General features: G+C 43.6%; 2 protein-coding genes across 2 annotated transcripts in view; one reads left to right on the plus strand and one right to left on the minus strand.

Moving 5' to 3' along the window:
- The window catches only part of cd74b (CD74 molecule, major histocompatibility complex, class II invariant chain b), a 102956-nt gene that overhangs the window by 32076 nt on the left and 46925 nt on the right, over window positions 1-23955 (minus strand). The window lies entirely within an intron of this gene.
- Window positions 9380-22991, plus strand: LOC135262524 (vascular endothelial growth factor C-like). The gene is made up of 8 exons (XM_064349539.1): window positions 9380-10169; window positions 13337-13538; window positions 15630-15706; window positions 16248-16286; window positions 17274-17410; window positions 18396-18499; window positions 19643-19979; window positions 21005-22991. Exons 1-8 carry the CDS (start codon window positions 10056-10058, stop codon window positions 21117-21119), a joined length of 1125 nt encoding a protein of 374 aa, XP_064205609.1. The 5' UTR covers window positions 9380-10055; the 3' UTR covers window positions 21120-22991.

A 23955-nucleotide genomic window follows, 5' to 3' on the forward strand; every position in this document is an offset into this window, starting at 1 on the left:
ACAAACACACAGAGTCTCTCACACACATACACACACACACACACACACTTTCACACAGATTATGTGTGTGTGTGTGTGTGTGTGTGTATATATATATATATGGGGGGGGGGGGGGGAGAGATGCACAAAAGCTAGTTTTACTGCTACATCATGAACTTTGCTGCCAAACATTTTTTTAAGACTATTTTCATTTTTCAAGGTCAACAACATGCTGGACTTGTAACGTAATCTCTGTTTGTAATGTCTGTTGTGTTTTTCTGAGAGCTTCTGACCAGACCGCAGACAGATTACAGCAACCTGGTGCTCATGCCGCAAGCTTTACCGTCCACAGAATATCAGATATGTTCTTCATTGCATTGTATGAAGAAGTGGTATGAAGTCCGTGCCAGGATTTCAACGGACATGGCTGTACCGCTTTTTTCATCCTTGCAAAAGCATTGCATCACTGAAAAACAGACAGCAAAGGTCTGCCTACAGCAAAATCATAATCATAATCAACCAGCAAAATCATCATGCTGTTTGTCAATTTGAATTCACAAGTTTTCTCAGCAGTTTACACTCTGGTACTGGCAGTAAACACAATGTTAATTTATCAAAATTTGACTGACGGTTTCTGAGCAAAACAAGGATAGGCTCTTTGTACTTCAGCACAGAATTCATATCCAGCTCATAGTTTTGTAAAAACACTTCACACACTTCTCCTGAACTCAGTTACAGACAAACATGAACCACATTCGCTTTGCACGCCTCACTTGTGCAGACTGTAATTGCTTCATTCTTTTCCCATTATCTAAGTGTTGACACGGATAAGCAGGCCAGGCTCATTGCAATTTCATAAGCTGTGCTGCAATTCTGTAATGTCACCCTGAGCAGTGTCCATACTGCGCAATGCAATAAAGCCATTAAAGCAAATTCAGATATGTTTGACAGTATATTCATGCATGTCAAACTGGGAGTTTTTGCCCCATATGGTCAATCGAAATGTGTAGTGTGAGTTGAAAGGAGAACACTGCCACCTGGAGGTAGTCAAAGTCTCTTCACAGCCAGACACAGCGGTTTTGGACATGATGGGGGCAAATAAGGGAAAAAAACAATGGACTTCAACAGATAATGACAGAGAACAATGAATTGTTCCTTAACCCTCCTGTTCTGTTCATTTTTTAGGTACAGCAAAAATGTTCCTGGGTCAATCCCCATACAGGGGGGGTTTGCAAATACATGAAATGAACCATTTTCATTTAAAATGTTGATTACACTAATTAAGGCCAGTAGAAGAAGTTTCATACTGAAAAAATAATTTTAAGTATTTTTCCTAGATTTTCAAACTTTAAAAAGGGTCAATTTGACCCGCAACATAACAGGAGGGTTAACATATAGTGTACACGTTTTCATAACCAATCACATTGTTGAGAAAAATAGAATGCAAAGCTTACAAATGTATCATTTTCCATTTCAACAAAATACTGACTGGGTAATGGAACTGAATGTGTTACCAGTGTGCGCAGGAGAGTATTGTTATTTCATTCTATTTTGCAATACGTGGATGGCTGTGTTTACCTAGACAGCATTTTCAGCACGGACTGCTCTGATATGGCTTCACAGGGCTTCCATCTTCATTGGTGAAGCACAGGAGAAATCTGATTGGTCAACATGCCACAGCAGATGTCCCTGAATAAGGTAGGGCTAATCTAACCAGGCTAATCTAACCAGGCGCAGCAAGGTGCTCCATTTTGATTACACATTCGGAACATGCAACTGTTGACACTCTTCACAACAACACATCCATGACATTACATCCCAGCCATTGAGAGACACCAAGACAATGTGCTCTGTGCACTGATGCTTTATTTAGCAAAAGATTTGGGAACTTCAACCATACATATGTGGGTCTCTTCAGTTTCTTGTTAATAGTTTTTATAGAAGAAAAAAAACTTCAATGTTCAAAGAATGAGTCAAAATAGGACTTGACATGCACCAGCTGCAACACTAGGTGACAGCATAGGACAGGATGTCCATTTCCAGTAATAGTTGTAATCATTATTATGAATATCATTTGTGCTTTGCTATTCAAATTGTATACAATAAGTGCATTTCAGCAAAAGAAAGAAGGAATATTAAAAGGGGGCAGTTTAATTCAAATATATCCCTGACCTGACAATGAGAATAGACTGTGATGAAGAGGGCACTGTGATATTCTGTTTCTAAGATGTTGATGTTAAGAGCTAGACAATATATTTGTTGTGTGAGTATTCAAATTTTTTGTTTAGCTTATTAGTTATTAGTGTATGACATAGGGAAAAGCCAGAAGAATTTTAAAGCAATAACAAATATAATTTTGTCATTTAGCTGACACTTTTTGCCATTATGAATTACGAATGTGTATTTCATTTGGTAAGCAAACTCCATTTGAGCTAGAGATAGGAACACAGTAAAGTGCCCAGTGTTAACTCGACTCTAACAGAGTTTAAATGAGTCCAATATGGCCAGAGTTAAACATAAAACATATATTAAACTAATTACTAAGTAAAATACAAGGATTACTTTTTTTTGTAAAATATGTTATCAATCACAAATGAAGTTAAAATAAGCAATAGGTAAAGGGAACTGTAGCAAATTATTTAAATGAAAAGTTAACCACATCATTTGCTTCCAGCATTTTTTTCTACAGATACTAAACACACACTCGCACGTACACACACATGCAAACACACACACGTACACATGAACACACACATGCACACAGGCACACACGCATGTACACACACAGTTACGAAAACGGGCCACAGTGGAAAACTATCCCTTGGGTTTTCCGGAAAAAATCACTGACCTGCCCTGACTGGAACTAATCCGGAGCGGATCATGTAATCCAGGATTGCAGCTGAAGTCATCATCGTGCCCACAGAAACCACAATCCTCCCACAGCCAGTTCTCTCCCTCAAATTACTCTATCTGCACATCATTGTGAACGACTGTCGGAAACTGATGAGTAAACATTCACTAAAGGCTAAACATTCACTGATGACTGCACATTCACTAACGACAGCTGATGACTGAACGTTGCCTGATGAATGAACGCTTGAAATTTTTGAGAAAATAAAGAATTGCAAATGCAATAAGACCAGTAGTGTACAAGCACAGAGCATTCTCTCCAAACAACACACAGATTTCTGCATGTAACTCAACAATCACACCATAAATATACCGATAATACAAAGTTTTTTTTAATGCAAAGTATGAAGTAAAGAATTTCCAGCTATCAATCAATCAGTCACTCAAACTTTTAAAGTCAACTAGTTCTTTCCTAATAATTCAAATCAGATGTATTGTTGAGTGCGACAGACCTAGTCCAATGACATATATATGTTGCAGTTTTTCCAATAACCAGAAAAGGCTGTGTCTGTGTTTTCTTTTTTATTTGTTATGAGTTTTGAGTATAATTTTATGCACTACATACATTGCAAGGATCATATTGCTTGGCAACACACTCGCATGCAGTGCTCTTCCCTGTCCCATTCATTTCCTGAAATATCTCAATGTTATTGTCAAAACTATATAATAACATAAATAAATATCTCAATGGCTGTGGTTTAAAAAGAAAGGAAAAGACTGGAAAAAAACAAATAGAGCTCAGCAATGTTTCTGCTATTATCAGCACAACAGTAGCAGTTGCTAAGGACATAAAGCCACACAGGCTTTACATGTTAATCAGTGTTTGGCAAGCCTTTCTTGCATGCCTACGGCGATAGACAAAAATACACTACATATCCATCTTATAACTTCTAGGTGGCACAGTGGTATACAAAAAATAAAAATAAATAAATAGATATAAATAAGCAATAATTACTATTAACAACAACAGCAACAATAATAATAATAATAATAATAATAATAATAATAATAATAACATTACATTGCATTTATTTAGCAGACACTTTTCCAAAGCGACATAAAATACATTTCAAAATTCAAAATAGGATAAGCTATGCTGTTTATGATAAGTTATTATACAATTGTTTGTTTAATTTGTATAATACATCTGGCAAATGAATAAAATAAGTTTCAATAAATTTAAGAAAATGACCTGTTCTTAGAACAAAAACTGTTGCTCGTTTATTGCTTTATAATGTCTGTGTTACTTAGTTCAGTTCAGTGTGATTTTATTCAGATCAGACACTATAAACAAACCTTTTTAAGTTGAAGTTTATTTTCAATACACTTTGTTTTATATGTCAGGGTGAATATTAGCTCTCATGATAGATAATCCTGAAATGTCTTGCTTTTTTGCTCTTTCAATGTGAATTCCAAGCAAAACAATCCTCCTTATTGCTTACTGCAATAGAGATTTTGAATTGTTTAATTAATGCAGAAATGACATGAATGCTGTGAAATTCTGCTAAATTGTAACTAGCCACCAACTTTTTCACTATTATAAGTATTATTCCTCTTCTATATCAATTGTTCTATATTGTTTTCCTCCATTCAAAAAAACTCTGTGCAGCTGTGTTGCCTCATGCTGCTCTTGATGTACAGCCAAGACTCATGCAATGTATTTTTACTCTCCATATAATCTGCCATTAACCTGTCAAAGTATCTATCGGCTAAAAGTCAGGAGGAGCTAAGGCAAAATGAAAACAGCTAAAGAGGTGATAGCCTTATGAATTTATAGCATGGTAGAGAGTAATAGTAATGCAAACAGACCTATTGCAGAGAAATGATTTTAACTGTCATCGGCATCACAATACATGAAATTAAAATATGACCACAATGATTTTTATCATTTCTATTATTATGGTTGTTTTTAACCATGATGATAATTATTTATATGAAGAGTCCTGAATATTTTTCTTTTTTCCTCTTATTTTACTCCAAAATTATAGGTTTATGCTAATAATAATAATAATAATAATAATAATCATCATCAGCAACATCATCATCATCATAATATCAATGATACCCAATAAATGTGTAATGTGTGGACAGAGAATCTCTAAATCATGTCTCCTTAGCTTTCATGCTTCCATAATGAAGGCATGCCCCTGGGATGCATTACCTGCAGAGGGAAACGCATTCCTGTCTTCGTTGTCTGCCAGTGCATATGTGCGAGGGAGGTGAACCTGTGGGCCACCGTGTCATTTCCTGTGGCGGGAAGGAATGTGTTGCTTGTCAGATTTCTAAATTTCTCCTTACTAGAGGATGTTTTTGGGCTGACATCACTGGCTGTATGTTTTTAAGAGTTCGGGGACTGACAGCCTTCTTTGACCTTTGTGACTGAACTGTAAGCATGGTCATATCAGGTGGGGAAGGGAGTGTGTGTGTGTGGTTGCATACTTGCATGAGTTCCATGTATCTAATAGCCATAGAGAGACACCGATGCTTCTTTTTAATTGCACTAAAGCAAGCTTTATAAAAAGACCTTTCAGGTTATGATTACATAAACTGTATAAATGACATAACTAACTCTTTTACCCCACTTACACTTTATAGACTCTAAGCACAGTGAAGAAACAATGTTGCAACACTGACTCCAATAAAAGGAAACCCAGAAACCGGGTAAAACATTGTTCGTATAAAAAAAGTCTGCATAATGTCTACATACTGTAGCACTAATTTACTTGTACCACCTCACAGTGCCTGACATAAGTATTTCTCATGGAGATAAACATTGTTATGATTACAAGTGGATCTTACTGGCTCTTGTCAAGCTAAATAAAGAGTTATTGAAATCTCTCTCCAGGGTTATGCATAACTTATGAAAGCTTATAAACATGCACTGTAGATAAAGTATATACATGATTCTTCTAAATGTACATCTTTTCTAGACTTGCTGTCTACAAAATGCTGCATTGGTAGACGGTATATAGCTGGTTATCATGTCTGGTCCACATGCACAAAGATTAATAGCATGCTCCACATGTTGGTCAGAGCACGAACTGTGATATTTATATTGTTCAAATTTCACAAGCTATTAAAAGTTGCTGGAAGCAACATCCCCAATTGGCACAATTAAATCTGTTGACAGCGGGTTTGGTGAGAGAGGTGCCAAATGTGGGCTTGGATGGTGCAACGCTGTGCTCAGGTTTAACTGTCATGCCGGAGAATGAATGGAATGCAAATGTTGCCTCCTTCTCCTTGTCCAGGCAAAGCAGACAATAATGTGCCCCTGTGTGTGTGTGCGTGTGCGTGTGCGTGTGCGTGTGTGTGTGTATGTGTGTGTGTGTGTGTGTGTGCCTGCATGTGTATGTGTAACGAGGTAAGCAATACTGGCTCAAATATAATCCTTAATCATCAAATAATTGAATAATATTTATGACACAAGAGATTATTCATACCTACATTAATTTGACATGAAACTATAGTGTTGCCACAGAAAATATTTGTTAACTGTAATAAGGGTAATTCAATGAAGAGAGTCATTTCAGAAATGGAGTGGGGTAAGGGTAAGCCATTGAATGCAGTTTTTTTTTTCATTGTAATATTCTAATCTCTGGCTCCCCATTGCTCATTCGTTACACGTCAGACGTTGCACCAGAACCCCGCCGATCCTTCGCCCGCCCTCCCAGACCGAGATTCCTGTGTCGCCACGGCGAGGGCATGCTGTAACTCGCTCCCCCGTCACGAGGCGAATCATCGTGTTCCGATAGATATCACAGACACATTCAGCACACACTCACATTCGAACGGGACCTATTATTGTCCTCGGACAGAAAAAGAAAATAGTCACAGTTTCTCAAATGTCCCATAATGAACATAGAATGCATGGTTATCACAAATCTCCTTGGAAATTGCAGTGTTCTGTGATCGTCGCATGACCCTTGACTTTTCAATCGTTTGGTTCGGGCTCATGATTAACCTTGTCCTTGTGCCAGTCTGCCAGTGGCTCCAGACAGATAGGTATCTCAGACAAGAGGAAGACACAGTGTGTTGAGGTTCAGCATTTTGGGGATAAAGTATCATAGCTTTCAATAACTGGATGGGCAGCTTCGTGTTTCAGCATTTGTATATCTGTATTCATGTTTCATATTTGAGCTTCAGAGCTCATTTTATTTTTATTATAATATGAGGGGGGAGGGGGGAAGCCTATTCCAGCATGCATTGGGCGAGAGGCAGGAATACATCTTGGACCGGTCACCAATCTATTACAGGGCACACACACCATTCACTCACACACTCATACTTACGGGCAATTTAGTGTCTGCAGTTTTATTATTTAATGGGTAAGGAGCAAGCCTTGCAACCTAAAGGTTGCAGGTTTGATTCCCAGGTAGGGAATCAAACCTTCTTGCTGTGAGGCGACAGTGCTACCCACTGCACCACCGTGCCGCCTATCTTCATATTTCATTTTATATTCCCGTCTTGAATTTTTCATTTACTAATCAAATAATAAAGAACTTTTTCAGAAGGTAAATAGAGCAAAAAGCACCGCTGAGTGTGTTTATGTTTGAGTACTCCATAGCTCTGAACGAGGTCATTTTGCCAGAATGAATGAATCTAGAAATGACAGGATATGAACATCAAGCTGGGCAGCATGGTTACTCTAAGGAGGATGAGAGAAAAAGAAATAAAAAATAATAATAATAATACATTCATATTATTAAATGACTGCAGTGGTACAGTCATGATTCAGGTATACAGCCCCAAAGCCTGCACTGCACACAAACAGATACTGTTTTAAATGCATGGTCAAAAGTTATATTAACAGAATTTGTATACATAAGGGGCAAATTAAAACAGAAAAAAGTTGTTCATCTTTTCTACCCTTATTAAAACCTTTAAATGGAAAAACATGTGGACAATTGATTACCAACAAAGAGGTCCTGTCCCCATCTTAAAATCAGGTGTACCACCAAAGAGGATCCACAATTTGGGGGTTGTAAGAGTTGGTTCAAGGAGAGGTAAAAGAGTTGTTCACATACACACACACAGGCATACACACACACATGCAGTGCAGGGAAACTCTTCGTTAAGGGTGCTGTGGAAAGGCATTTCATTCTCATTCTCTATTTTTAGAGCACAAGTGCTCTCCTGAGATGGTCAGGTGGTTTAGAGAGAGCACCTACCTCACACTATTTCAGCATGCTCTATACTACTTAAACACAGATACAATACACTTAATACTACTCCAGAATGTCCTATACTGCCTAAATACTCTGTACAGCCAATCACATTTCATACTACTTCATACTAATTCAGCATAACTTATACTGCTTAAACACTCTACAGCCTCAACACACTTAATATTATTTAAGCATATTGTTCTCTAATAGCTATGCACGGTCTATACCAGTCGCAGCCAACCCTGTTCCTGGAGATCTACCGTCCTGTAGGTTTTCACTCCAACCCTAACAAAGCACACCTCATTCAACAGCTAAGGATCTGCATTGAGCTGCCAATTAGTTTAGTCACGTGTGCCAAATTAGTGTTGAAATGAAAACCTACAGGACGGTAGATCTCTAGGAACAGGGTCGGTTACCACTGCTCTATACAGCCAGACAAACTTCATACTACTGCACCCAGCTCTCCTGCCTAAACGCACTCTACAGCCTCAAGACACATTTTACTGCCCAGCACACACAGTGCTGCCTACTCTACATGTCCCAGCATGCCCTGGACTAACCCAACATGTAATAGTTTCGCCTACACCCTACATAAAGCCTCAAAATGTTTTATATTGACCCAACAGACTATACTGCCCCAGCACAGTCAAATTACCTTACCACTTACTGTACTGCCCCAGCACAGTCTAATTCCCTTACCGCTTACTGTACTGCCTCAGCACAGTCTAATTCCCTTACCACTTACTGTACTGCCTCAGCACAGTCTAATTCCCTTACCACTTACTGTACTGCCTCAGCACAGTCTAATTCCATTATCACTTACTGTACTGCCTCAGCACAGTCTAATTCCATTACCACTTACTGTACTGCCCCAGCACACTGTACTGTACTACCTAAGCATGTTCTGTATTAAGCTCACACACTCACACTCACATACACACACACTGCTACAACTCACGACACATCGCCATGTGTGCAGATGCATGTACACATATAATGAAGACATGTACCTGCATACATGCACAAAAACAATGCACACACACACACACACACATACACAAAATGATGCACACATTATAAACATACACTTGTGTAGCGTACACACACACACACACACACACACAAAATGTAACACACAGTATAAACACATACACTCGTGTACATGCACACACATACATACACACACTCACAGACACACACACACACACACACACACAAACGCACACACATGCACACATGCACACATACACACACAAACCCTTGAAAAGGAGAAGAGAGCTCCTCCCAGACAGAATCCCTCTGCATTGTGAATGTGTTCAAGAGAAAAGGGAAGCAAAGTGCTGGAGAGAGAGAGAGAGAGAAAGCGAAAGAGAGAGAGAATGAGAGAGAGAGTGAGAGAGGAGCAAGAGAGAGAAAAGGAAGAGGGAAAGAGAGAGAGTGTGCGAGAGAGAGAAACGTCCACTCCTCCAAGCCTGCAATCACAGACGGCTGCTCACACTTCTCTTCTCTCCGTTCGACAGGAGACAGGGCTGAGCGCTCCCGCATCCTGGCGGCCGGTGGAGAGGACAGACCAGGCTCAGTGTCCCCCCTTCCTCACCTCCTCCTCCTCCTCCTCCTCCTCCTCCTCCGCTCACCTTTAAATCACCGAGTCTGGCGCAAGAGCCCGGGATTTCCCCAGAGGAGCAGCGGGAGACACAAAACAGGAACACGAGATGTTCGCCGACACTGAATGAGCAGAGCGAGAAAGAAAGAGAGAGAGAGAGAGAGAGAGAAAAGGAGAGTGCCAGAGAGGGGGAGAGCTCGCCCTCACAATGCTGCGTCTGAGCGCTGGTGCCTGGGGCTGATCTGGGCTCGGGTTCGACAGTGACAGCGGAGCTCCCGCGCGCCGGGATGAGAGAGCTGGGAGCGCGGTTCCTCCACTGATCCGTCTGCGCCGCCCGACGAAACCACGCCCACCCCCCCCCTGGCCCCCCCCCCTCCTCCGCCGGCCACTGGGGCACTATGTGGATGTTTTTCACGGCCGCCGTGTGGATCGCGGGCGCGCTGGCTCTCGCTCGCGGCTACGGCTTCGGACAGGACTACTACGAGGCCGCCGGGGACGCGGAGGATACAGAGGTGAGAGAGCGATGGGCGGAAACCCCGCCGCGGCATTGTCTCGCAGGTGGCAGCTGTCGGCTTCGCGCGGCGTGGTGCCCGGTATGCGGACACCGCGGTACGAACTTAATCCAAACATTAGCGTCATCCTGATTAGCGCGGAGGGCGGTAATTCGACAGCTCGGCGCGCTTCCCTCTCTTCGTTCGTCTCCAGGCTCTCCCTCTCTCCGTTTTCCTTTCTGAAACGCGGAGGGCCTCACGGTGTGGGTGTGTGCCTGCGTTCCTTTAACTGCTTCCTAACTTGACTGCAGAGCTGAAAAAAAGTGTGCAGATGACTGTGTGTGCGTGTGTGTGCGTTTGTTTATACGCGGCTGTACGGGTGTACGTGGTCACGGTTCTGTATGTGTGTACGGATGTGTTTGTGTTGAGTGTGTGCATGTGCGTCTGTTTATATGCTGCTGAATGGGTTTACATGCTTACGTTTTAGCATGCATGCATGTGCATGTGTGTCTGTTTATACGCAGCTGTATCCGTTAACGTGTTTGCATTTTTGCATGCCTGTATGTATGCATTTGTAATGTGTGTATGCGTGTGTGTCTGTTTATATCCGGCTCTATGGGTTTACGTGTTTGCGGTTCTGCATGCATGTATGTATGCGTTTGTATTGTGTGTATGTGCATGCTTATGTGGATGTGCATGTGTGTGTGTGTGTGTGTATGTGTGTGAAAGTGTGTGTGTATGTGGGTGTGCATGCATGTGTGCGTGTGTGTGTGCATGCATGTGTGCGTGTGTGTGTGCAGTGTGCAGTGTGCATGCATAATGTGTGTATGTATATGTGTGCATGCATATGTGTGCATGTGTGTGTGTGTGTATGTGTGTGTGTGTGCAGTGTGCATGCATAATGTGTGTATGTATATGTGTGCATGCATATGTGGGCATGTGTGTGTGTATGTGTATGCGTGTGTGTGTGTGTGCGTGTGCGTGTGTGTGTGTGTGTGTGTGTGTGTGTGTGTGTGTGTGTGCTCTTTCAGGGCAGGCTTTCACACCACTGTAATATGATAGCACATATCAGAAGAAGGGGAGCAGTCCAGAGTGCAGTGTTTTATAGCGGAGGGACAGAGAGGCATGCGGTGTGTGTTTAAATCAACCCAGAGTTACGGAGAGAAATAAAGAGCAATTAAGGAAGGAAGGATGGAAGGAAGGAGGGAAGGAAGGGCAGGTGCATGTTTGTTGGCTCTGAAGCAGCTGGCTGTTCTCCCTGTGACCGGCCAGAGAGGCCAAGGGAAGCAAATGCACTGCATACAGTACATACCCAAACACACACTATCTCTCTCTCTCTCTCTCTTGCTCCCTCTCTCTCTCTCACACACAAACACACACACACACACAGACACAAACACAAATATTTTTGAATACCTCAGGCACTGTGCTCAGAGCAGCAGATGTTAGATCCAAACACATACGCACCACGCACTCGGTTCCTCTGCTCAGCTGTCAGACAGTGACGCTCTGCTGTGTCTACAGCAGGACCCTGGTCCCGGTGATCCTCTCAGTCAGAGTCCTCGCTTCACTCGAGCGTCCAATAGCAGGGGGTGAGGGCGTGCCCTTTCTCCTCCACTGACCCTGGCTTCCTGCGTGGCAGCTAATCAGATCGCTCTCCTTCAGAGGGCGGAGTGACTCGCGTGGCCCTTCCGGCTCAGATTGCTCATGAGTGGCCAGGTCTCCGGACATGTGGGTTCACCTGTTGCTCAGGTATACTCACCTGTGAGCATCACCTGCTGCACAACACCCTGCTCAGAGAGTCACATTTTATTCTGATTTCACATGGAAAAAAAACATGGAGTAAACGTGTAGCTGGAAGTGCTAAAAGCTGTTGAAATGATAAAAGTACAGATATTTATCATGTGACCACTGGTGTGACCACGGGGGAAATTTTTGGTTGTTTTTGTGCATCGGAGACATAATTTAATTTTGTTGATTTGTGCATCTTAAATCAGTGATAAATTACTGTATGTTCAGTATAAATGGTTTATTTCAGTAGTGGGGCAACAAATTGTTATAGCACTTAGAAAAATTCTTAAAAATATGATTCTGGGACATCTGAAAGAGCTGGGTTATGATTCCATATATGTGCAGTAGCAGACTTACCTGCATATCCTCTGTAATACAAACATATCTCTGACAACAACTAATTTCTCCAAATGTCATGTGATGTGAATTTAACATCAGGGTTCAGCTGCAATCAAACACAATCACGCACACACGCACACACACACATATACACACACTTCCAAGCACAGGAAAGTGAACCAGGCTGACAGCCAAAAGATTTAGCTTAGTTTATTCCTTGGCAAGACACTGCTGTTATACACTTGAGCAAGGTACTAAACTTCAACGACCTCAGCAAATATCCAGCTGTATAAATACGTAACATGAAAAAATGTAAGGGATGTAAATCATTGTGGTTACGGGCACACCATGGTAAGGGTATCTTAGCACAGAAATAATATATGGACAAAAAATAATAAAAATACACCCTGTTTCTGGCCTATGTTCTAGAGTGGCATAATGGTGATATTTCCCCTGGATGATTAATACACACATCACCCAGTTTCACAATTTGATTCGAAAGCATTTTCTGACACAAATGTTTTCATGGCCTCCCCCCCTCATCTCAACTCCATGCTTCTGAACCTGAGTTTCTTCAGTCCGGAAGGAACTATAAGGAAATTGAGCAGGTCTCCTACAAAATTGCCCTAGTGTCTGTCCAGAAACTAATTGTGCACCTCAACAAATTGTTCCCCACTCAGCTGCTCAAACAATCATTATATTTTTCATGACACATTTTTATACTTATATATTATATCCTATATTACACAGTATATTCATATTAAATGTAGAATATGCCTGTAATACAGTCCAGGACAGGGGTCTCCAATCTTATATAAAAAGGCCCGGTGTGGGTGCAGGTCATTGTTTTATCCCAACACTGATAACACCTGATTCTGCGTATAAAAGCCTTGAATGAAGACCATAATTAGTCAATTATTTGAATCAGGCGTCATAGTGCTGGGCCCAGGGCACCCACACCGGCCCTTTTTGGATGAGATTGGGGACCCCTGGTTCGGGACCTGCTGGCCTGGTGGGTGTGGCACTGTAACCATGGCAATGCATTTCCATGCCCTCAGCTTGGCAGTGTGGGAGAGAGCCGCCTGGACGGGGTGACCAGCGTGGACGAGCTCCTGGAGATGCTTTACCCCGAATACAGCCTGGTCCAGCACTGCCTGCGCAAGAGGGCGCCCACCACCCCCTACCCGCCCGGCCCAAAGGAGGGCCTGTGGGGCAGCCCCCTCCAGGCCGCCCACTACAAGGTCGACGGGACCTTAGAAGGTGAGACTGGCCCCAGTTCCCCTCCATAACTCCGGCTTTTCTCAAATATGGTTGGGGAACCACTTTAAGCGAGTTATTGTTTTATTGTTATTCTGAAGACAATCTTTTCCAGGGTGGCATATATGGTGTGGTACTGTAGATAAGCCCAAAGCTTAAAAACAAGATGGAATCATTTATTAAAATAAAAAAGATTATTTATTTATTACATTTTTTAAAATTAAATTAAATATGGTGTTTAGCTGTTATCCTCAAGAGCAGATTGCAAACAGTTTAACAAAGTGAGTGTAGAGGTTGCTTTCCTCAGAGCTGTTGAATTTGAGTGCAATGGAAATAAAGTTCATCTTAAGATATATACGCGTATAGATGCAGATGACAACAGAATGCTTATAATCCATTTTTTATTTGGCAAATGTTACTATTTTTTTGTTTTGGTTTTTTTTTGTTTGTTTTGTTTCTTTGCTTGTTTCACGTGGATGTCTGCGTTCTCAGTGCATTTCAACTACCTTAACAGTCTGTGGGTATGCGTGCTATGGCATGTGTCACGTGTGAAATTCTGAAATTCCACTAAGGGTGGATGACCCGAGCCATGTGTATGGTGTGCAGAGGGTTTGCTGAATCCCATTGGAGCTCTTAAAACAAGGTTCTACTGTCATTTTTCATGGGAGCCATGTTTGGAACTTGAAAAAATGAAGCACGGGGGTCAGACATTTTCCATTACGAGATGAATGTGTTCGTGCGTAAACAATGCACAGACATTACTAAGGAAACGCATTCTTTGCCACTATTTCCGTCTTGCCAAGGTCCAGAAGCAAGAAAGCAAACCTGGTCACAAAATTACACTGTACACGTGTTCAAGCAGCTGCATACTTTTCAACAATTTCCCCGCTCTTAAATAACTGAGGTTCAACAAGATCAAGAAAAAATGTAAGAAAACAAATAATAGCCAGAGGTTCGACTATTGCTCTCCATAGACTATAGAGATTGATATCTATATAGCTGTCTTAATGTTATAGCCTGAAGACTGAACTGAGTGACCTCTTTAGAGGAAGCGCACTTGTCCTACAAATGAAAATGTAAAAAAAGCTGAGTTGCTTTTTCCCCATTGTATCCCTGTCTCATTGACTCCTGTATGAAATACAGCCCAGGAAGAGAGGCTAATAAATAAATTGAGCAGTCAGGCGCTATGATGAAATATCCGTAAAGACCGAACAGCTGCGTGGACGACACGGAGCTGTGGCCTGCACTTAGGACCTTTTGGCAGCTCTCGCACACAGGCGGTCCAACCCGAAAAACAGCTGTCCTCCAGCAACACTCATCTGCATTCCTTCAAAAGGGTGCTGCTGCAAGCCAATGACTTCTAGCACAGAAAAGGTCACGAGCGCAGGAGAGTGTTGTGTCCTGAGGACTGCGCGTCCTTGGGCGAGATAAAAACATGAATGATTAAACTTTACGAGACAGGAGCATTGAAAATTGTGAGGCCATTGCATGTACGGGCATTTGGCTCCTCTGAACTCTCCCTAAAGATTTGGTTAAATCTGAAGGTTAAGGCCGAAAAAATAGCTTTTACAACATCCCTGTGTTTTCCTTTGAAAGATACTCGAGGGTCTCAACAGCAAGTACTTGTGAGAATCATCTAAATGAACTCTTCAGTTCTGAGAAAGAATGATACGGTTATCAAACTTTTACAAATGACTACCCGTGTATATGTCTACATCAGGGGTGCATCAACAAGGGCCGATCTGTTTCAGGATTTTGTGCCAACGTCTGCTCTTAATTATTTCATTAGCTCAATCATAACTAAATCTGGCATTTGTATGAGGACCAGCTACAGTCGCACGCTGAAAGTGTCTCCTGAAGATTTTACTTCTTTCAAGTGCAGAAGTGAACCAGCATAATTTATATAGCTGTCAGACAATTAAACTCTGGTTGGAACTGGTTGGAACAAAAACCAGCACGCTGACCAGCCCTCCAGGACCAGAGTTGTGCACCCCTGGACTAAAAGAAGGAGCTAATTCAGAAGCACTCCGCCTGCGCTTTTGTTTTGTTTTTTGCCCTGAAAGCCTGTTGTGTTTTTCCCCGTGCTCCACGCAGCCATCATGGAGGAGATGCAGCGTGTGGCCTGTCGCCCACGGGAGGTGTGTCTGGAGGTGTCCAAGGAGTACCTCAGAGCACCCACTGCGTCGTGACCGCTGCGGTCGTGTACACGCATGAGGCCTGCTTCAACCATGACACCGTTCTGGTCAACAAGCCGACTGGTCACAAGACTGTGAGACTCAAACCTCACCACATACCCAAACACACAACCCACACGTCTGCACAACACGCAGTGTACGTATCTCTAACCACTTACACATGCACACAACACCCACACGTTCCACAATCAGCCGGCGTCTAAGACGGAGCCTCAAACCACCCTCTCACCACACCCAACACTTCTGCCACCACAGCCGTCAAAGACCGGTCTCTATCACTCACACACCACACAAGTTCGCCACACCAGCAGATGGTCACACTTGGACTCACATGCACACACACACACACACACACTGTTCTGCACCAACACCAGCCAGAGTCTGGTCAACAAGACCGTGAGTACCTCAAACCACTCACACACACACACACACTGTTCTGCACCAACACCAGCTAGAGCCTGGTCAACAAGACTGTGAGTACCTCTAAACCACTACACACACACACACACACACACAGTTCTGCACCAACACCAGTCAGAGCCTGGTCAACAAGACCGTGAGTACCTCTCACACATACACACACACACATGTTCTGCACCAACACCAGCCAGAGTCTGGTCAACAAGACTGTGAGTACCTCTAAACCACTCTCACACACATACACACACACACACACACATCACACTGTTCTGCACCAACATCAGCCAGAGCCTGGTCAATAAGACGTGAGTACCTCTAAACCACTACACACACACACACACACACACACACACTGTCTGCACCAACATCAGCCAGAGCCTGGTCAATAAGACGTGAGTACTCTAAACCACTCCTCACACACACACACACACACACATCACAGTCTGCACCAACACCAGCAGACTCAACGACTGTGAGTACTCTACCTCACACACACACACACACCAGCATACACCACACCAGCCAAGCTGGTCAACAAGACCGTGAGTACTTGAACACTCCACTCCACACACACACACACACACACCACACACATCACAGTCGCACACACCCGTCGAGCTGGGCACAGACCGGAGTACCTTACATAAACAAACACACCCGGACCACACACACACACACAAACAGTACTGCACCAACACCAGACAAAGCCATGAGTCACTCTCAACCTCTCACACATACACAGACACGCACACAATCACAATAAACACTATTTTGGGCCTGAAAACAGAACAAAATGCATAATTAATACCAGAGCAGAGGTGGAATAATACACTACAGCCCAAACCCTGTATTTGTTTGCCTTTGTGAGTTCATATTGCACAATGCTAATTACATGTATTTATTTATTCATTTGTTTTTTGGTGGAGTCAAAATGAACGGAATACAATAATCTACACTGCTGCGTTAGTCATATTTCTTTGTGGAAAGAAAAAAAAACTGTGAAGCAGTTTAAATGAAAATTGTAGGTACTCGTTTTAACCCGAATCAAGACCATTATTTAACAGCAGTTCGGCGCTTGATGCTGACTCCTGCCAAACACTCTCCTCACGTTCTGTTTCCCCAGCTGGTTCAGCTGTCCCCACCGCAGTCGGAGCGCACTGTGATCATGGCAACCTTTGTCAACCACACGGCCTGCGAGTGTCAGCCCAAGAGACCGCTCCGCCCCATCATACGGAGAGCGGCCGCCTTCCACCACTCCCTGTGAGTAATCCGCCGCGTTCCAGCAGGAAGTGACGCGATGACGGGACTGTTTTTAAGGGCACTGAATCCTCGAGTGTTAATCTTTTCTATGTGTATGGTGGCTCGTGTAATTTTTTGAAGTGTTCAGTCCTTTGCGTAGTTTTGTTTTTTTTGTCGTTTTCGCATTCGGAACATCAAGTCGTATTCTTAGGCCTGTCTTCTTGCTGCCGTGCTCTTCACTAAGTCTTCATCAATTTGAGGGAGCGAAGACAAGCATGTGCATACCATGGGGCTCATCTCTCTGGGCTCAAAAAACAGCGTGCTTCACCTGGCAGCCCTATTATCATCCATACTTACGTAAGGATATATTTCACTGCAGCAAGAACATCTTGCTCAATGGCAATACAGAAGAACTGCACCTGGGATTACACCTGAAATCTTTCGGTTACACCTTCAGTCACCAACGTGCCACACTTCACTACCACCACAAGCTGGTTTTTATTTTCGTTATAGACCCACCATAAAGAATAATGATATATGGGCCATAGACAAACTCAGTCGTCACTGGAACCCAGCTTGCTTTTTGTTATGCCTACAGTACGCAAAGGACTTTTGGTTGGTTGCTTAGCGACAGGCGTGACACTGGCCTGCAGCAATGAATTATGCATGAACTTTCCTAGGGAAATAAAGTAGGAAATAGGCCACTGCCCCTACACTGAGTACCTTTCAGTCCTTTTGGAGTGAATCGTGATATAGAGATTGCTTTCCCCTCTTCTGGATCCTCGGGGCTTGCATAATTCATTTGAATTGCTCGGAGAAGGCGACAGGCTAGCAGGGAGTGGGGGGGGGGTCGATTTCTCATGGCAGACCCCTGTGGAGTCCCACAGGTTTTGAGGAATTCTGGGAGTGCACCCCGCCCCACCCTCCCACTCCCCCACCCCATTCCCCAACCCCCCCTCCAGCCTCCGGGACCCGGGATGATCCATGTTTCCGCCCCTCTCCCCAGGTGTTCTCCCCCAGACACCCCCTGTGACGTGGGGCTGGTCTGGGATCCCACAGGTTGTCAGTGTGTATCCGAAGACGAGAGCGCTCTGTCCGCAGCTGAGCTGGGTAAGCCTGCCCACGTTTCCTTCCAGCATCAGCACCCCCTAAGGCATCGGTACCCTTGAGTTCAGCTAACTGTAAACACATTTATACTAGTGTGCTTTTTCTCAGCACATTTACTATTATTATTATTATTATTATTATTATTATTATTATTATTACTGAAGCAGAGTGTATTCACGTGAACTGAACAAAGCCATGCTTGTTTTGAACATTTGACAAAATACGATAGTTTCAGTATTGTTCAGTGAAACAATTTAATTTCATTTTTTAATGCTTTTCCCCTTTACCACCCCAGTGTGTAATGATAGCACAGACAAGCGTGTGCTCTCCTGCAAAGCATGTGATGTCAGCTGGCAATTCTAATCAAACTGCTGTTTGCTAGTGGGGCTCGCACAGACACGAGTAGGAGGAAGAAACTTCATGAACAGCTTAGTTTAAGACTTGTGTCCGATTGACCAGCAGTGATTGCCTTGTCATCCTTGCTGATAGAAAACCCTCCCATTCTTGGGTGACACTGAGGTCAACTGTGTGTCGCCCAGCAATAAGATTGTTTTCTGTCAACCAAGATGACGGTGTCTCATGGTGTACCAGAGATTTCTGCTGACTTGTTCCAGATTACTTGACTTGACACCAGACCATGAGGTCGTTTCCTGCACTAGAACAGTGCCTTAACAGTATGAGTCACCTAGCAGCCCTATGATAGATTTTAGGCAAGTCAGTTTCTTAGAAACTACCCACAATGCAATGCTGCATCCACGCTTAGACTAAATGTATTAGTCACATGTCATCTTACCTGAAAACTAAGATCAACACATCATATTTCAACCCTGCACAACCACTTGCAGAGTATTTATGCAGCATTTTAATGGCAATGAAATATCAAGGGTGTTCCTACATCTGATGAGCTTTTAACAGGCGTGTCAAACTCCAGTCCTGGAGAGCCACAGTGTCTGCCGATATTTCAATCAACAGCCAAATAAGGCCTTGAGAACAATGTCTGTGGACACACTGAAAACCAGCAGACACTGCAGCCCTCCAGAACTGAAGTGTGACACCCCTGGCTTAAGAGGCGGTTGCCTCTTACAAATACGTTAATAAGTTAGTCAATTATAATCGACACCCCGTGTGTTTACTACCCCACCCCAGACCCCCTGGACGCCGCCCTGCTGGCCCTCTGTGGCCCCAGCAAGGTCCTGGACGAGGAGCGGTGCGAGTGCGTGTGCCAGAACGGGCTGACGGAGGCCAGCTGTGGGCCGGGGTGGCGGCTGGACGAGGCGGCCTGCGAGTGCGTGTGCGAGGGCCAGCCGGCCCCCGGGGCCTGCCCGCCCAACCAGCGCTGGGACCCTGAGCTGTGCGGCTGCGTCTGCAGCGCCAGCTGCCCCCGCAGCCAGCCCCTCAACCCCGAGACCTGCCTGTGCCAGTGCCGGGAGAGCTCCCAGACGTGCCTGCTGCAGGGCAAGAAGTTCAACCCCCAGACCTGCAGGTAACCGCGACCCCGAATCTCGACCTCGACCACAACCCCAACCGCGACCGCGACCTCTACTACAACCGCTTCCCCGATCGCGACTGCGATTGCAACCTCGACCGCGACCCCAACCGCGACCTCTACTACAACCACTTCCGTAACCATGACCGCGACCACGACTGTGACTGCGACCTCGACCGCACCCTCACCTCGTTCCACCATCGTTCAGGCACTCAAACAGCCAAACCTTCAAGCCACTGGCAGCTGATCTGTGTAATTCTATTTCACACAGCATTCTAAGTCAGGACAACAAAGTCAGAAAATGCGTCAGGCGCTGCAAGTCGTAACAAACACAACAGGAAATTGTAGAAGAAAGGAGAGCGTTTAAACAATGATGGCAGAGAGGATATGGCCTCCAGTGGATTTTGAAAAGCTTTCAGAGCATAATAAGCAATGAGACTCTTCCAAGCAACGCTGGCCTGAGAACAAGGAAATATTATGAAACAAGTCCTTGCTCATAATAGCCGCATAACCACTAACACTTGGCCCTGACCACAGCATGGTCTCTCCCATCCTGTCCTTGGGCTCAGAGCTAATGGCTTATTGGGACTTCCTGACAGAAAGTTTGCTTACTGCAGGGGTGGTGGAGGTTAAGAGGAAGGCCATTCTGGGGCCTTGAGCAGTTCTCGAAATGCATTGTAAAATGAGACTTTTGTGGAAAAAGGAAAACATTTTTCAGCAGAATAAGCCACACTGGTCTTGTTCGCTGGCTTGTGTTCCAGCTTACATTTAATTTTACAAAATGCATATATAACAATAATAATAATCATCATCATCATCAAATAATCACACTCTAGAAGAAAAAATAGACAGCATCATGCAGGACACCAAAGTCCATACAGTTTTCTAAAGATAAGGTAACACTCACTAGCTCCTCCAAAGGGTTTTACAACTTTTTCTTTTTTTGAAGAACTGAATGACAATGTGTAACGGAGGTGACTGAACTGAAACTGAACTGAACTCTGTCTGTCTCTCTTCAATAGCTGCTATCGGCTGCCCTGCAGGAATCCGCACAGGAAGTGCCCCACAGGCTTCTATTACAGCCACTATGTCTGTCACTGTGTCCCCAACTACATGAGGTCGGGGGAGTGGAACTAAAGAAGAGGGGCCTGCGTCCATCGCATCATTATTTATTTACTTTGACGGACACGGACCCGCTCGCAGTATCCAGGGCGACGCAGGTTGTACATATTGCTCACCAATACGGATGGGAGCTGGATTTTAACCCAAGCGGTTTGAGGTCGAGGGCCTCGCTGAAGGGCGACTACAGGAACAGCCTGTCCAGAATCTGCCACCGCAGCCCTCCTTGTCACCCGACCCTGTTGCCTAGCAATGCGACACGTGGTTTCCCTGGCGTCCGCATCCTTGTGAGCAGTGCCAGGGCTGGTACTGCAGGGGTGAGATGAACATTGCCATGGAAACCCTACAAATTAAAAACAGGTCTGCTTGGGAGAAGGATCAGGCAATGCAGCAGAAACTTGTTTTTTTAACATTAATGGGGTAAGACAAAAGGGTCATAATGAGTGAGCCTTATACGGTGACTCAAACAGTGTTTCATTTAGCCACAGTCTCTTGAGGGACACTGCTTACAGAAATAACTTACAGAAACAAAAGCAGATAAATCCAAGGACAGCATACTTACCCACAGGTTTCACAAGGTGCTCAAATACTGAAAAGATTAACGGTTAGCTTGCTGAACTAAAGACCCAGGTCGATGACACCAGGAACCAATCACCTATCATCCTGGATCGAGAGGATGATGTCACTTCCTGCAGCATACTTGCATCAGCTCCTGAAGTTGATCACATTGAGGTCCCAGGGCTCTTTCCAATCGCTTATTTTACATCCCTGTATCCTTTCCTCGCTGCTTTGCTCCACCCATCAGAGGATGCAAGGGAAGGACCTAAGGCCAGAGGAAACGAGAAAACATATATTAGGCAAATGGAACGTCCTTGTTCAGTCAAGCGTCAGATTGAAGCCACGTCAGTTATAAAACATGGCAGATGGGGAGGAATGGATCCACAGGTTGATCATTTATACATCATGTGTTCTGAAAAAAAATGCTTCCGTAAAGGATTCACTTGTGTATCCTTGCTCAAGCATACTTCAGGAGCCTCCTAGCTTCTTCATGAAGCATTTAATAAGATGTCCTTAAAGATGGTGGACCTGGATCAATTTCCGGGTCAGTCAAGGACTGAGGAGACAAAACAGGTAGAATAAGTGATTGGAAAGAGCCCCTGGTTTTCGCTGAATGTACTTCACTTGAGGGTTACAGAACAGTTTAATGTCACAGACTGCAGATACTTTAAGTCAGAGGTGTTAAACTGAATCCCAAGGGGGCCGCAGTGTCTGCAGATTTTTTGTGGTTTCCTTTCAATCAGCTGCCAATTACAGCCTTGAGAACAAGGTGTGTGGATTCCTTAGCCAATCATGAACTTAAATGAAACACTGCCGAGAACACCCAAAAACCAGCAGACATTGCAGCCCTCCAGGGCTGGAGTTAAACCCGCAGACACTGCGCCCCCTCCAGGGCTGGAGTTAAACCCGCAGACACTGCGCCCCCTCCAGGGCTGGAGTTAAACCCGCAGACACTGCGCCCCCTCCAGGGCTGGAGTTAGACACCTGTGCTTTAAGTGTTCTATATGTAGTTAAACATGCTGCCTTTGTAAAACTTTGTCACATAATGTCATGATTTTGCAAAGTGACCGAATGCAACCGTGTTTCACAACCTCATTTATAAGACTGTCAAACTATGGTTTCACAATAAGATTCAAATTGTACATTTCCTGAAATACCATTTATTTTATTTTCATTTTTCATATAATTTTACTTGATAAATTAAATTAAATGTTCACTTAACAAACAAAAAAAAGTATTTAGTATGAATAATATGCTACGGAATGTAACCCTGGAAATAAGACCAAATAAATGCATATTTATTAAAATAAATGTTCCATCATCAACAAATAATTCCCCACATAGCATATTCATTCATTCATTCATTCATTCAACCTTTATTTAAGATTCTCGGGGACAATTGAGGGTAGGAACCCTCTTTCTCAATGCGTTGAGATTACAAGAGGCATAAGAAATAAAATAAATAAAAGAGATAATAACAAGCATCAATTAAAACAGTTACAATCAAAAGTGATCACATCTGATATCAGGGATCTAAAATGGCCCTGTGATACAATGGAATTCAATTTAAGTCTTTTTTTCAGTTCATTCCAGGTGTGAGGGGCACAGAATTTAAAAGCAATCTTTCCTAGTTCTGAGTTAGTTTGAGGAACGTGGAGTGTTAGTCAGTCCTGAGAGCGAGTGTAGTGATTTCCATTTTTCCAGTCCAGGAGTGATAACAAATAAAGGGGTAGATTACACAGAAGGGCTTTATAAATAAATAGAAACCAATGCTAATGTCTCCTTGTGTAAATTGAGGGCCAGCAAATTTTTTCATATAAAATACAGTGATGTGTACCATAGTTGTATGACCATATGTCATAAAAGGCTATGGACCATGGTCAGACTTCGATCTGTGTGGAATTGGTCAAATCAAACATGCAGTGACAGAACCTCTTAATTTTACATATGGGATGTGTTCTGATTAAACACCGTACCTTAACTCTGATATGACAGGAAAAAAACCATGACAGAAAATTAAGCAAGCCGCAGGCAACCTGAATTTCTGGAATCCATTTTGCCAGACTGTTATCATATCTATAAATCTTTTTGCAAAAAATTCTTTCTTTGTTAACATTGCGGAGGCGGAGTCTTACGGAACCAGAGCTGCGGGCCATGTCTGGCACAGATGGATTCTGGGAATTCATTCCGGCGCACTGGGATTCGTTCGCTCCACAATTCAGAGAGAACGGGGTCACGGAATGAGAAGAACAGCCCAACGCACTCGTTTTTAAAACAAAGAGAGCAGAGCCATCGT

This window comes from Anguilla rostrata, chromosome 9, assembly GCF_018555375.3.
Source record: "Anguilla rostrata isolate EN2019 chromosome 9, ASM1855537v3, whole genome shotgun sequence".
Taxonomy (NCBI): Eukaryota; Metazoa; Chordata; class Actinopteri; order Anguilliformes; family Anguillidae; genus Anguilla; species Anguilla rostrata.